This window comes from Salmo trutta, chromosome 15, assembly GCF_901001165.1.
Source record: "Salmo trutta chromosome 15, fSalTru1.1, whole genome shotgun sequence".
In the NCBI taxonomy this organism is placed as follows: Eukaryota; Metazoa; Chordata; class Actinopteri; order Salmoniformes; family Salmonidae; genus Salmo; species Salmo trutta.
Genome location: NC_042971.1, coordinates 52,034,442 through 52,048,126, shown reverse-complemented (window position 1 = coordinate 52,048,126; position 13,685 = coordinate 52,034,442). Strand labels below are relative to the sequence as shown.

Sequence of the window (13,685 nt, the reverse complement as noted above, 5' to 3'; positions counted from 1 at the left end):
AAGGTGGTTAGGAAGGGGCCTGTGCTCACCCTGATCTTGAGATGTCACTAATGGTTAAAGGTGGTTAGGAAGGGGCCTGTGCTCACCCTGATCTTGAGACGTCACTAATGGTTAAAGGTGGTTAGGAAGGGGCCTGTGCTCACCCTGATCTTGAGACGTCACTAATGGTTAAAGGTGGTTAGGAAGGGGCCTGTGCTCACCCTGATCTTGAGACGTCACTAATGGTTAAAGGTGGTTAGGAAGGGGCCTGTGCTCACCCTGATCTTGAGATGTCACTAATGGTTAAAGGTGGTTAGGAAGGGGCCTGTGCTCACCCTGATCTTGAGACGTCACTAATGGTTAAAGGTGGTTAGGAAGGGGCCTGTGCTCACCCTGATCTTGAGATGTCACTAATGGTTAAAGGTGGTTAGGAAGGGGCCTGTGCTCACCCTGATCTTGAGATGTCACTAATGGTTAAAGGTGGTTAGGAAGGGGCCTGTGCTCACCCTGATCTTGAGACGTCACTAATGGTTAAAGGTGGTTAGGAAGGGGTCTGTCCTCACCCTGATCTTGACGTGTGTCCTCTTGCGCAGCCATTTCTCTCTGGGTTTAGAAGGCTTGAACTCGGTCACCTCTTTACCATCCAGCTCCAGAATACTAGAGTTCTCATGCCTCATAACCTGGAGAAGCAGACAGGGATGATTACATAAGCATTCATATAGAATACATGAGCCCTTATAACAGGTCACAAAGGAGAAAATGCCTTTATTATGCTGTAAACATTCATAGGGCATTCATAAACAGTTGTACCTGTCTGAGTAGGAAGGAGACGACGTCAGTGGACTCCCAGTATGAAGCATGGAAGAGGTGAGGCAGAGCTACAGTGGGGAAGGCTGTGAGGGCATCAGGACAGTACAGGGCAAAGTCTATCCGCTTACTGCCCCACCACCGAGACGCAACTAGGGAGAGAGAGTGAGAGAGAGAAGTCTATCAATCAGCAGAAACAGTCCTGGCATTAAACAAGCGATAGGTAATCACGGTTGAGAAAAGAAGATAGTGTTAAAAAAGAGATTGACATATTTCTGGTCAATGATAGTTCCAGACAAAGAGGGGTTCCACAGTAGAGGGAAGTGTGCTCATCCAGAGATGTACAGTCCAAGGGAGAGGCTGTATATTACAGACGGAGAGTCACAGGTCCACACAGGAGAAGAATGGGGTTTCAGGCCAGGGGAAGATTAAACTGGAGTAGAGGGACAGTTTTGGTTTAAGGAAGGAGGAAGGACAGGGTAACATACAATATCAGCGATTTCCAAACAGTGGTCCCTCATTTTAACACAACGAGTCCCACCATGACACCGGCGCAATTTGGACTTCTAATTCCTTTTAAACATAGTGTGTTTGAGCTACAGACTACAGGTTGTGCCATTGGATTAGTCTGTGTGATTAACGGGGGCGGAGCTAGAGCATTGTTTGTGAGACAAGGGTGGATCCCCAAGGGGCCCGGGGTCTTTCTACAAAAACGCCCATAATGCTGTAATAAGCTCACATAGTTGTTTTCACAAACTCCAAACAGTTGTCACTGACTAGTTGGATATTCATTTCCACTGAGCAAACAAATTCTGTACTTACAGCATTCTTATAAATTCATTTTTATCAGGTGTTTGCTTTGGCAGACCTTATTTGTTTTATTGACATTTGTTAATAAAACTCATGAATGCACCTGTTTATGTCAAATTTTGTCTTGAAAAAAAAAAAAGGTTAAATATGAGGTCTGGACATGCAGATCAATGAAAGTCAGATAAATAAAAAGCCTATTTTTGCTGGGGTCTCGGGACTGATAGGGTTAATTCGGTCCTTGATTGAGGACATTGCCATAACTCCTGTTTGGGAACCACTGCAGTACAGTACAGTACAGGGTAAATGCTGTAGAAGAGAAAAGGAGGGAGAGGACCTCTAGTACAGTGTGATGGTTCAACTGTAGCTGGAAGGTGACCAATGACGGGGCACACAGATGAGTGTCCTGGGGGTCACACAGGATTCAAACCTTCCGCTCTAGTACCCAGACTACCTTGCTCTATGTCCATCAGCGTGTCTGGCGACGGAGGGTCAGAGTTCATATCGGTGATGTCAGAGATGACATCAGAGATGACATCAGAGGTGACATCAGTGAAGTCAGAGGGCAGGTCTGAGGAGACATCAGAGGAAGTGACGTCAGAGGTGACATCATTGTCACCCTGCTCTGAGTCGGTGTGTCTGAGAGTGAGGAAGGGTCGTATCTTCTTCCTGGCTCGTGGAGAGGGGCTCCTCGAGGGGAGTTTAGAAAGCGCAAGCTGGGAGAGGAGACCCAGCTTCTTAGACGAACTGCTATAGCATTTAGTAGCTACGGAACAACAAAACATAAACAAAGTGTGAAACATTTCAGAGAATGAATTTTATCTCTCTGAGCCACAAACACTACTGTTAATAGTATAAACAGTATAAAGTCCATACTGACTGTTGGTGATGTTGGAGGCGGTGTATGAGTCGGCCATGCCTGACACCTGGCTAGCGATGCTGGCCTCGCTGGACCTACGGGGGCCCCTGGAGTGGGGGGGTCCAGTCAGCGGGGAGGACGGGTACTGGGTGTCCACAAACATACCACAGTGGGAGTGGAGCATGTCCGCTATGGAGGGAAGGAGATACCGGAGAGTGAGTGAGTGAGTGAGTGAGTGAGTGAGTGAGTGAGTGAGTGAGTGAGTGAGTGAGTGAGTGAGAGAGAGCGAGAGAGAGTGAGAGAGAGAGCGAGAGAGAGAGTTTTGATCAGGCAATCAATTACATTTTACAGACAAGAGAGTGGGAGACACAGACAGTCAGACAGACAGACAGAGCAACAGAGAAAGGGAACCAAGCAGTGGACAAACAGACAGACAGACAGACAGAGACAGAGAATGGGTACACACTGTCGTTGAGCTGTGAGGCCTGCTGGGGCCAGCTGAGTACAGGGACGGGGATGGAGGTCTCACTGACGCCCCCCTCCTGGCAACGCAGGGGTACTGACAGGGGTACTGACTCCAGCAGGAGATGGGGGTTACTCTGCATAGTCTCCACTGGGGAATGGGGAGGGGAAGATAGAGAGATGTGGAGAGGGGGGAGACACAGGGGAGAGAGATGGGGACGGGGGAGGCAGAAGAGACATGGGGGGGTGGGTGGGCGGGACAGAGAGGTAGAAATAAACGTATGTAACAGACTACAGACCAGTTCAGTGCGTAATAACTGCTGAGTCCTATAGGACGGCGCACAATTGGCCCAGGATCATCTGGGTTAGGGGAGGGTTTGGCCGGGGTAGGCCATCATTGTAAAATAAGAATGTGTTCTTAACTGACTTGCCTAGTTAAATAAAGGTTCAATAAAAAAATAAAAAGATAGGCCTGACTGGATGGACGTAAAGCACAGTACATTATATCTGATAACACATGCACACAGATACGCTACCATGACAGCATATGGACATGGACAGCAAACCACACAGCCAATCGAGTGCTTGCTTTTGGAGGAGAGATATAAATAAATACTTCTGGTGTGTGTATCTATCCTCACCCAGCAGAGCCGAGTGTCCGTCCCCCAGAGGGAAGCGTTGGTATCGGGGGACACAGAAGGGGGGCAGCTGGTGAAACCTCTTCTCTAGAAGGGGCTCCAGGCGGGAGGCAGAGGGGTCCGCTGGATGAAACAGGTTATACAGCTGCTGACAGGCCGGACGCAACAATGATACTGGAGGGAGAGAGAGAGAGAGACTACCGTGGGATATGTGTCAAGAGCAACAGCAACCTTGGAAAAATCCTCTGCATTATCATTAACAGAAGACTTGTACATTTCATCAGTGAAAACAATGTACTGAGCAAAGGTCAAATTGGCTTTTTACCAAATTATCGTACGATAGACAACGTATTCACCCGTAACACCCTAATTGACAAACAGACAAACCAAAACAAAGGCAGTCTTCTCATGCTTTGTTGATTTCAAAAAAGCTTTTGACTCAATTTGAGCATGAGGGTCTGCTATACAAGTTGATGGAAAGCAGTGTTGGGAGAAAAACATTCAACATTATAAAATCAATGTATACAGTGTGGGGTTAAAATTGGCAAAAAACACATATTTCTTTCCATGGGCGGTGAGGGAGACAGGGATGCAGCTTTAGTTGAAGTCGGAAGTTTACATACACTTAGGTTGGAGTTATTAAAACTCATTTTTCAACCACTCCACAAATGTCTTGTTAACAAACTATAGTTTTGGCAAGTTGGTTAGGACATCTACTTTGTGCATGACACAAGTAATTTTTCCAACAATTGTTTACAGACAGGTTATTTCACTTATAATTCACTGTATCACAATTCCAGTGGGTCAGAAGTTACAATAAACTAATTTGACTGTGCCTTTAAACAGCTTGGAAAATTCCAGAAAATGATGTCATGGCTTTAGAAGCTTCTGATAGGCTAATTGACATAATTTTAGTCAATTGGAGGCGTACCTGTGGATGTATTTCAAGGCTTACCTTCACAACTCAGTGCCTCTTTGCTTGACATCATGGGAAAATCAAAAGATATCAACCAAGACCTCAGAAAAAAAATTGTAGACCCCCACAAGTCTTGTTCATCCTTGGGAGCAATTTCCAAATGCCTGAAGGTACCACGTTCATCTGTACAAACAATAGTACGTAAGTATAAACACCATGGGACCACGCAGCCGTCATACCGCTCAGGAAGGAGACGCGTTCTGTCTCCTAGAGATGAACGTACTTTGGTACGAAAAGTGCAAATCAATCCCAGATCAACAGCAAAGGTTCTTGTGAAGATGCTGGAGGAAACAGGTACAAAAGTATCTGTATCCACAGTAAAACGAGTTCTATATCAACATAACCTGAAAGGCCGCTCAGCAAGGAAGAAGCCACTGCTCCAAAACCGCCATAAAAAAGCCAGACTACGGTTTGCAACTGCACATGGGGACAATAATCGTACTTTTTGGAGAAATGTCCTCTGGTCTGGTGAAACAAAAATAGAACTGTTTGGACATAATGACCATTGTTATGTTTGGAGGAAAAAGGGGGAGGCTTGCAAGCCGAAGAACACCATCCCAACCGTGAAGCACGGGGGTGGCAGCATCATATTGTGAGGGACTGGTGCACTTCACAAAATAGATGACATCATGATGGAGGAAAATTATGTGGATATATTGAAGCAACATCTCAAGACATCAGTCAGGAAGTTAAAGCTTGGTCGCAAATGGGTCTTCCAAACGGACAGTGACCCCAAGCATACTTCCAAAGTTGTGGCACAATGGCTTAAGGACAACAAAGTCAAGGTATTGGAGTGGCCATCACAAAGCCCTGACCTCAATCCCATAGAAAATTTGTGGGCAGAACTGAAAAAGCATGTGCGAGCAAGGAGGCCTACAAACCTGACTCAGTTACACCAGCTCTGGAGGAATGGGCCAAAATTCACCCAACTTACTGTGTGAAGCTTGTGGAAGGCTACCCGATACGTTTTACCCAAGTTAAACAATTTAAAGGCAATGCTACCAAATACTAATTGAGTGTATGTAAACTTCTTACCCACTGGGAATGTGATGAAAGAAATAAAAGCTGAAATAAATCATTCTCTCTACTATTATTATGACATTTCACATTCTTAAAATTAAAGTGGTGATCCTAACTGACCTAAGACAGACTTTTTACTAGGATTAAATGTCAGGAATTGTGAAAAACTGAGTTTAAATGTATTTGGCTAAGGTGTATGGAAACTTCCGACTTCAACTGTATATATGAAATAATTGGTGAGGGCACTAGAACAGTCTGCAGCACCCGGCCTTCCCCTACAACAATATAAAGTCAAATGTCTACTGTTTCCTGGTGCTTCTGTCCCCAACCAAGGAGGCCCTACAGCAGCACCTAGATCTTCTGCACAGATTCTGTCTGACCTGGGCCCTGACAGTAAATCTCAGTAAGACAAAAATAATGGTGTTCCAAAAAAGGTTCAGTTGCCAGGACCACAAATACAAATTCCATCTAGACACCGCTGCCCTAGAGCACACAAAAAACGATACGTACATCGGCCTAAACATGAGTGCCACAGGTCATTTCCACAAAGCTGTGAACGATCTGAAAGACAAGGTAAGAAGGACCTTCTACGCTATCAAAAGGAACATCAAATTCGACATGCCAATTACTTGAATCTGTTATAGAACCCATTGCCCTCTATGGTTGTGAGGTCTGGGGTCCGCTCATCAACCAAGAATTAAAAAAATGTGAAAAACACCAAATTCTGCAAAAGAAATTGACAACGTAAAACACCAAATAACGCATGCAGAGCAGAATTAGGCCGTTACCGGCTAATTATCAAAATCCAGAAAATACTTAAATTCTACAAGTACCTAAAAGGAAGTAATTCCCAAACCTTCCATAACAAAGCCATCATCTACAGAGAGATGAACCTGGAGAAGAGTCCCCTAAGCAAGCTGGTAATAGGGCTCTGTTCAAAAACACAAACAGAGCGCCAGGACAACAACACAATTAGACCCAACCAAATCATGAGAAAACAAAAAGATAATTGGAAAGAATGAACAAAAAAACAGAGCAAACTAGAATGCTATTTGGCCCTAAACAGAGAGTAAGTACACAGTGGCAGAATACCTGGCCACTGTGACTGACCTAAAATTAAGGAAAGCTTTGATTATGTACAGACTCAGTGAGCTTAGCCTTGCTATTGAGAGAGGCCGCCGTGGGCAGACCTGGCTCTCAAGAGAAGACAGGCTATGTGCACACTACTAAAAATATTTGGTGGAAATTGAGCTGCACTTCCTAACCTCCTGCCAAATGTATGACCATATTAGAGACACATATTTCCCTCAGATTACACAGAACCACAAAGAATTCAAAAACAAATCAAATGTTGATAAACTCCCATATCTATGGGGTGAAATACCAGTGTGCCATCACAGCTGCAAGATTTGTGACCTGTTGCCACAAGAAAACTGTAAAACTGACCATCCTACCGATCCTCGACTTCGGTGATGTCATCTATAAAATAGCCTCCACCACTCTACTCAACAAATTGGATGCAGTCTATCACAGTGCCATCCGTTTTGTCACCAAAGCCCCATATATTACCCACCACTGCAACCTGTACGCTCTCGTTGGCTGGCCATCGCTTCATACTCGTCGCCAAACCCACTGGCTCCAGGACATCTACAAATCTCTGCTAGGTAAAGCCCCGCCTTATCTCAGCTCACTGGTCACCATAGCAGCACCCACCCGTAGCACGCTCTCCAGCAGGTATATTTCACTGGTCACCCCCAAAGCCAACACCTCATTTGGCCACCTTTCCTTCCAGTTCTCTGCTGCCAATGACTGGAACGAACTGCAAAAATCACTGAAGCTGGAGACTCTTATCTCGCTCACTAGCTTTAAGCACCAGCTGTCAGAGCAGCTCACAGATCACTGCACCTGTACATAGCCCATCTGTAAACAGCCCACCCAACTACCTCATCCCCATACTGTATTTATTTATTTATCTTGCTCCTTTGCACCCCAGTATCTCTACTTGCACATTCATCTTCTGCAAATCTACCATTCCAGTGTCTAATTGCTATATTGTAATTACTTCGCCACCATGGCCTATTTATTGCCTTACCTCCCTTATCTTACCTCATTTGCACTCACTGTATATATATTTTTCTTTTTCCTACTGTATTATTGATTGTATGTTTGTTTATTCCATGTGTAAGTCTTTGTTGTTGTATGTGTCGTATTGCTGTGCTTTATCTTGTCCAGGTTGCAGTTGTAAATTAGAACTTGTTCTCAACTAGCCTACCTGGTTAAATAAAGGTGAAATTTAAAAAAAATGTTTTAAAAGGGCAACCAGTGAAGAACAAACACCATTGTAAATACAACCCTTATTTATTTTCCCTTTTGTACTTTAACTATTTGCATATCGTTACAACACTGTATATAGCCATAATATGACATTTGAAATGTCTCTATTCCTTTGAGTGTAATGTTTACTGTTTATTTTTTACTGTTTATTTAACTTTTATTTATTTTCTATTTCACTTGCTTTGGCAATGTAAACATATGTTTCCCATGCCAATAAAACCCTTTGAATGGAATTGAATTGAGAGAAAGAGAGAGAGAGATGGGGAGAGAGAGAGAGATGAGGAAAAGAGCAGGGAAAAAGAACAACACCGTTATTAAAATACAGTAACAGCTATCCAAATTATTTCCAAAGCTCACATATTGAAAATCATTTGACCAAACAATGGCGGAACTATGAACAACTTCAATCAAAGCTTCTTGTCTCAAGGGTCCAGAAGTGACACAGGCAACTGCTGATGAGTCATGTCTCCGGAACTCTCCAGAACTCCATCTGTCACAACCCCGTCTGTTTCCTCTGCTGCCTCTCAGCTCCTTCCTAAACTTCCTATTTTTCTTAGTTCTTAGTTTACTTTGGACCATGTTGTGTCTTAAATGTCACAGCTAATGGATGTCTGGCATCAGAGATGTAAAACATGACCTCTAATCTCTGAACTATGATGTGACCTCACTAAGCGATGTCCCGGCAGAGCCCGACCCCACAGCTGCAGGAAACGTCACTCTCACCACACAGATGCTGAGTGGCTTAGTTTACAGATTCTCACGTATATGTTTAAATTGTCTGAATGTTTGATATGTTTGAAATGGCTGAATGTTTGATATGTTTAAATTGTCTGAATGTTTGATATGTTTGAAATGGCTGAATGTTTGATATGTATAAATTGGCTGAATGTTTGATATGTTTAAATTGGCTGAATGTTTGATATGTTTGAATTGGCTGAATGTTTGATATGTTTAAATTGGCTGAATGTTTGATATGTTTGAATTGGATGAATGTTTGATATGTTTAAATTGGCTGAATGTTTGATATGTTTGAATTGGCTGAATGTTTGATATGTTTGAATTGGCTGAATGCAAAATCGAAAACTTTCTGCACACATGAATGCAATCATGAAAAGTGCCGACTTTGCAAATAGTCTATTTCTGCTTAAGCTAACTCCTTAAAAAGTCAACTCCATGCATGGCAAAGACTGTTGGCTGCAGCAGTAATATATTCACACCCAGGCTAGTGAGATCAACCACTGATGAAGGTATCCCTCACCATCTATGGACGGCACCACAGTCTTCCTCAGTGCCAGCACCAGCCCCAGAGGTGAACCAAAGAGGAAGAAGTCCGCCACCTCGAAGTCCAGCCTCCCTCCCTCTAGCATGGTACTCCCGCTGGAGCGCCTCGAACCTGGGTCTGTTCTCAATACACTGCTGTGGAGACTGGAGAGACAGAGGGAGAGAGAGAGAGAGAGAGGGAACGGCAAAAAATAAACAGTAGAAAAGTTAACATTTGATAACAAGGTCGGTCAATGTAGCTATACCTTGAATGTTTGTGTGTGTCTGACCTGGACAGGAATGTGTGTGTGTGTCTGACCTGGACAGGAATGTGCGTGTGTGTCTGACCTGGACAGGAATGTGCGTGTGTGTCTGACCTGGACAGGAATGTGTGTGTGTGTCTGACCTGGACAGGAATGTGTGTGTGTGTCTGACCTGGACAGGAATGTGTGTGTGTGTCTGACCTGGACAGGAATGTGTGTGTGTGTCTGACCTGGACAGGAATGTGTGTGTGTGTCTGACCTGGACAGGAATGCCTGGTGGTGTTTGATGGTGTCTAGTTCGTAGGTGGAGGAGTCGCTGCGTTTGCGAGGCAGCATTCTCTTGGGGTCGTCAGGCCCTGAGCTGCGAGGGATGTCGATGTTACTGCGACTAAGATGGCGACTGCCCTCCAGAGTCGGAGAAGTCGGAGAAGACGGAGAGACACTGTTTATTATGATGCCAGGGGAGAGGAGGTCTGTGTCCTGGAGAGACGGAGGAGGAGGGGGAGAGAAAGAGATGGAGAGGGGAAGAGAGAGGGCACACAAAGTTAGTAGCTGTCAGGTCTATGCAACAGATAGGACCGGTTTCCCAGACAGAGATTAAGAGAGTTACATTGAATGTGCTTTTTAGTCGTAGAGTAGCCCTGTGGGATGGAAGGAGATAGAGGTACCTGTACGCTGACTGTGCTGCCTCGTCTACTGCTGTTCTGGCTTTCTGAAACGATGACGTTACTGCTGCACAGCGCATCAAACCCTAGGATACCACCTACACAGTCCCCGATCACACACACCTACAAGAGAGAATGCACACCTTTAAATTGAGTACATACAGTATATACAGTGAGCTCCAAAAGTATTGGGACAGTGACACGTTTTGTTGTTTTGGCTCTGTACTCCAGCACTTTGGATTTGAAATGATACAGTGACGATGAGGTTATCATGAATATTGATGAATGAGAAAGTTACAGATGCACAAACATCATGCCCCCAAGACAGGCTAACCTCTCACCATTACCACAAAGTAAAAGGGGAGGTTAGCATTTTTGGGGGGGTATGATATTTATGCCTCTGTAACTTTCTCACTCATCGTTATTCATGATTCATTCAGGACAATTCGTAATCATGGTAGCATCCAAATTCATGTAGAAGTGTTTTGAAACATATTATATTATTATTTACAATAAAAGTGACTCCAAAATGACACAATACATTATTTACCATTCATTTATATTGGGCATAAAATAATCTGAAACACAACCAAAACAAACAGCAAATGCATCCAACAAATACTAAACCTTTGACTACTTTAATACACATATACGTGAATTAGTCCCAATACTTTGGGGGGGACTATGTACAAAAAGTTATTTTTAAACGGATCCCTCAATATGGATGAAAGTACCCTCAAATTAAAGCTGACAGTTTGAACATTAACTGCACAGTCATTGTATCATTTCAATGCTGGAGTACAAATCCAAAACAAATATTTACCACTGTCCCAATACTTTTGGAGCTCACTGTATTGTATGATCAGCAAAAATCACTAACCCCTAAACTTTAACCCCTGACTCCTGCACTGACCTGTCCGGAGAAGGATGCCCCTTCCAAGGACCTGATAAAGTCTCCATACACCTGATTGGCTCGTTGGATGACGGTTGCCACGGCGTCTTGGTACTGCGGAGCGGAAGTGGCCAATAGAGGCAGTGCAGCCAGAGGGATGTGGTCCTGACTGTTGGAAAGGCAGCCCTCATCAAAACTATAGGGACTGAGACTGGACCAGAGAGAGAGGAGCGAGGGTTAGAGTGTGTGTTTGTGTGTGTGCGTGTGTGTGTGTGTGTGTACTCACTTGGAAACCTGTGTACTCACTTGGAAACCTGTGAAAAGGCGTCGGCACACACCGCCGGGCAGGGGACCATGCGGATGGCAATGCGTCCTAGGGCTGCTGGGTAATGCACTCTCATCACCGTCTTAAATGCTCCACTCAGAGTGTTGACATCAGCCTGCTTACTACTTGGCTCACCTGGGAGTAATTATGAGTAAATACAAAATTGTTACATTGTCTTTACAAGAATAAACAAAGTAAGAACACTGTTTAAGTGTTTAAGGTAACTGTTTAAGTGTTTACTGTAACTGTTTAAGTGTTGTCCACTTTATAAATAAAGTTCTTATATTGTATACCTGCTCCAGTGTCTAATATGTTACCCCCGTGAAGAACCAGAACCAGAACGTGGATCTTGGAGGGCATCAGACACTGCTGAGACGACCCATCCTACAGGATAAAGAGGAGGAGAGACGGTGGACACTGATTATTATTATTATTTTGTAGCTCAGTTGGTAGAGCATGGTGCTTGTAACGCTATGGTCGTGGGTTCGACTGCACGCACGACTGTAAGTAGCTTTGCTACAATGAAGTAAACACTGGTATGGATTTTTAAAAGAAAAAGTAAAACAACATATTTTCACAGCCTACAGCAATGTTCCCTCTAATTCTTTTCAGCATTGAGCAACTTTCAGGTCTGATGAGCGCAAACTTCAACATTGTGGAAATTCTGTGCAACGTCTTGCGCGCTTTTACTGTGAACACAGGCTGTACCCACTTTAAGTTACTGTGAACACTGAGGCTGTACCCACTTTAAAGTACAGTTTTAACAGTGACCAAGTAGGCTACCGTGGCTATTTGATCATAATGTAAGCCTAGCAGAGTGGCCTACCATCAAAAATAATGGAGAAAATGTATCCCATAACATCTTAACGGCCAGATGTGATGCCGCCTGGATTCGAACCAGGTACTGCAGTGACGCCTCTTGCACTGTAATGCAGTGTCTTAGATCCCTGCACCACTCGGGAGCCCAAGAGACTTTTGAAAAAAACATGCAGGGCTTGACATTAACCTGTTTATCCACTTGTCCTTCAGACAAGGAGGTGACTGAAAATGTTGTGTTGTTTGATGCAAGAAACCACTTTACAAAATAAAATGCATCATTATTCCCATACCATTATTACAGAGAATCAGACAAATTATGCTACCCTCTGCCTATTGGCTACTTATTTTATTCAAGCCTATCTCAAAATACAACACTGCCCCTTTAAGACAAAAAACCTTTTCTTTTCAAAGATGTCTATAAATGTACAGAGCATTCGGAAAGTATTCAGACACCTTGACTTTTTCCACATTTAGTTACATTACAGCCTTATTCTAAAATATATATATTTTTTATTCCCTCATCAATCTACACACAATACCCCATAACGACAAAGCGAAAACAGGTTTTTAGAAATGTTAGCAAATGTATTAAAAATAAAAAACAGAACTACCTTATTTACATAAGTATTCAGACCCTTTGCTCTGAGACTCGAAATTGGGCTCCATTGATCATCCTTGAGATGTTTCTACAACTTGATTGGCGTCCACCTGTGGTAAATTAAATTGGCTGGACATGATTTGGAAAGGCACACACCTGTCTATATAAGGTCCCACAGTTGACAGTGCATGTCAGAGCAAAAACCAAGCCATGAGGTTGAAGGAATTCTCCGTAGAGTTCAGAGACAGGATTGTGTAAAGGCACAGATCTGGGGAAGGGTACCAAAACATTTCTGAAGCATTAAAGGTCCCCAAGAACACAGTGGCCTCCATCATTCTTAAATGGATGAAGTTTGGAACCACCAAGACTCTTCCTAGAGCTGGCCTCCCGGCCAAACTGAGCAATCAGTGGAGAAGGGCCTTGGTCAGGGAGGTGACCAAGAACCCGATGGTCACTCTGACAGAGCTCCAGGGTTCCTCTGTGGAGATGAGAAAACCTTCCAGAAGGACAACCATCTCTGCAGCACTCCACCAATCAGGACTTTATGGTAGAGTGGCCAGATGGAAGACACTCCTCAGTAAAAGGCACATGACAGCATGGTTAGAGTTTGCCAAAAGCCACCTAAAGGACTCTCAGACGATGAGAAACAAGATTCTCTGGCCTGATGAAACCAAGAATGAACTCTTTGGCCTGAGGCAGGGATTGGGAGACTAGTCAGGATCGAGGGGAAAGATGAACAGAGCAAAGTACAGAGAGATCCTTGATGAAAACCTGCTCCAGAGCGCTCAGGACCTCAGACTGGGGCGAAGGTTCACCTTCCAACAAGACAATGACCCTAAGCACACAGCCAAGACAACGTGGGAGTGGCTTCGAGACAAGTCTCTGAATATTCGTGAGTGGCCCAGCCAGAGCCCAGACTTGAACCCAATCGAACATCTCTGGAGAGACCTGAAAATAGCTGTGCAGCGACGCTCCCCATCC

General features: G+C 44.1%; 1 protein-coding gene across 3 annotated transcripts in view; it reads right to left on the bottom strand.

The window, feature by feature from the left end:
• LOC115149306 (membrane-associated phosphatidylinositol transfer protein 2) overlaps positions 1-13,685 on the bottom strand; it is a 62,128-nt gene that overhangs the window by 5,057 nt on the left and 43,386 nt on the right. Inside the window, exons 9-20 of one of the 3 annotated variants that reach the window (XM_029692056.1) lie at positions 11,581-11,671; positions 11,269-11,422; positions 10,984-11,173; positions 10,074-10,193; positions 9,665-9,885; positions 9,141-9,307; positions 3,556-3,726; positions 2,919-3,065; positions 2,474-2,641; positions 2,048-2,359; positions 790-938; positions 543-659 (exon numbers count right to left, since the gene is read on the bottom strand). In XM_029692056.1, the coding sequence (XP_029547916.1) occupies positions 543-659; positions 790-938; positions 2,048-2,359; positions 2,474-2,641; positions 2,919-3,065; positions 3,556-3,726; positions 9,141-9,307; positions 9,665-9,885; positions 10,074-10,193; positions 10,984-11,173; positions 11,269-11,422; positions 11,581-11,671 (2,007 nt within the window). The remainder of the gene's footprint in view (positions 1-542; positions 660-789; positions 939-2,047; positions 2,360-2,473; positions 2,642-2,918; positions 3,066-3,555; positions 3,727-9,140; positions 9,308-9,664; positions 9,886-10,073; positions 10,194-10,983; positions 11,174-11,268; positions 11,423-11,580; positions 11,672-13,685) is intronic. The other 2 variants (XM_029692058.1, XM_029692057.1) reach the window with 2 other exon arrangements.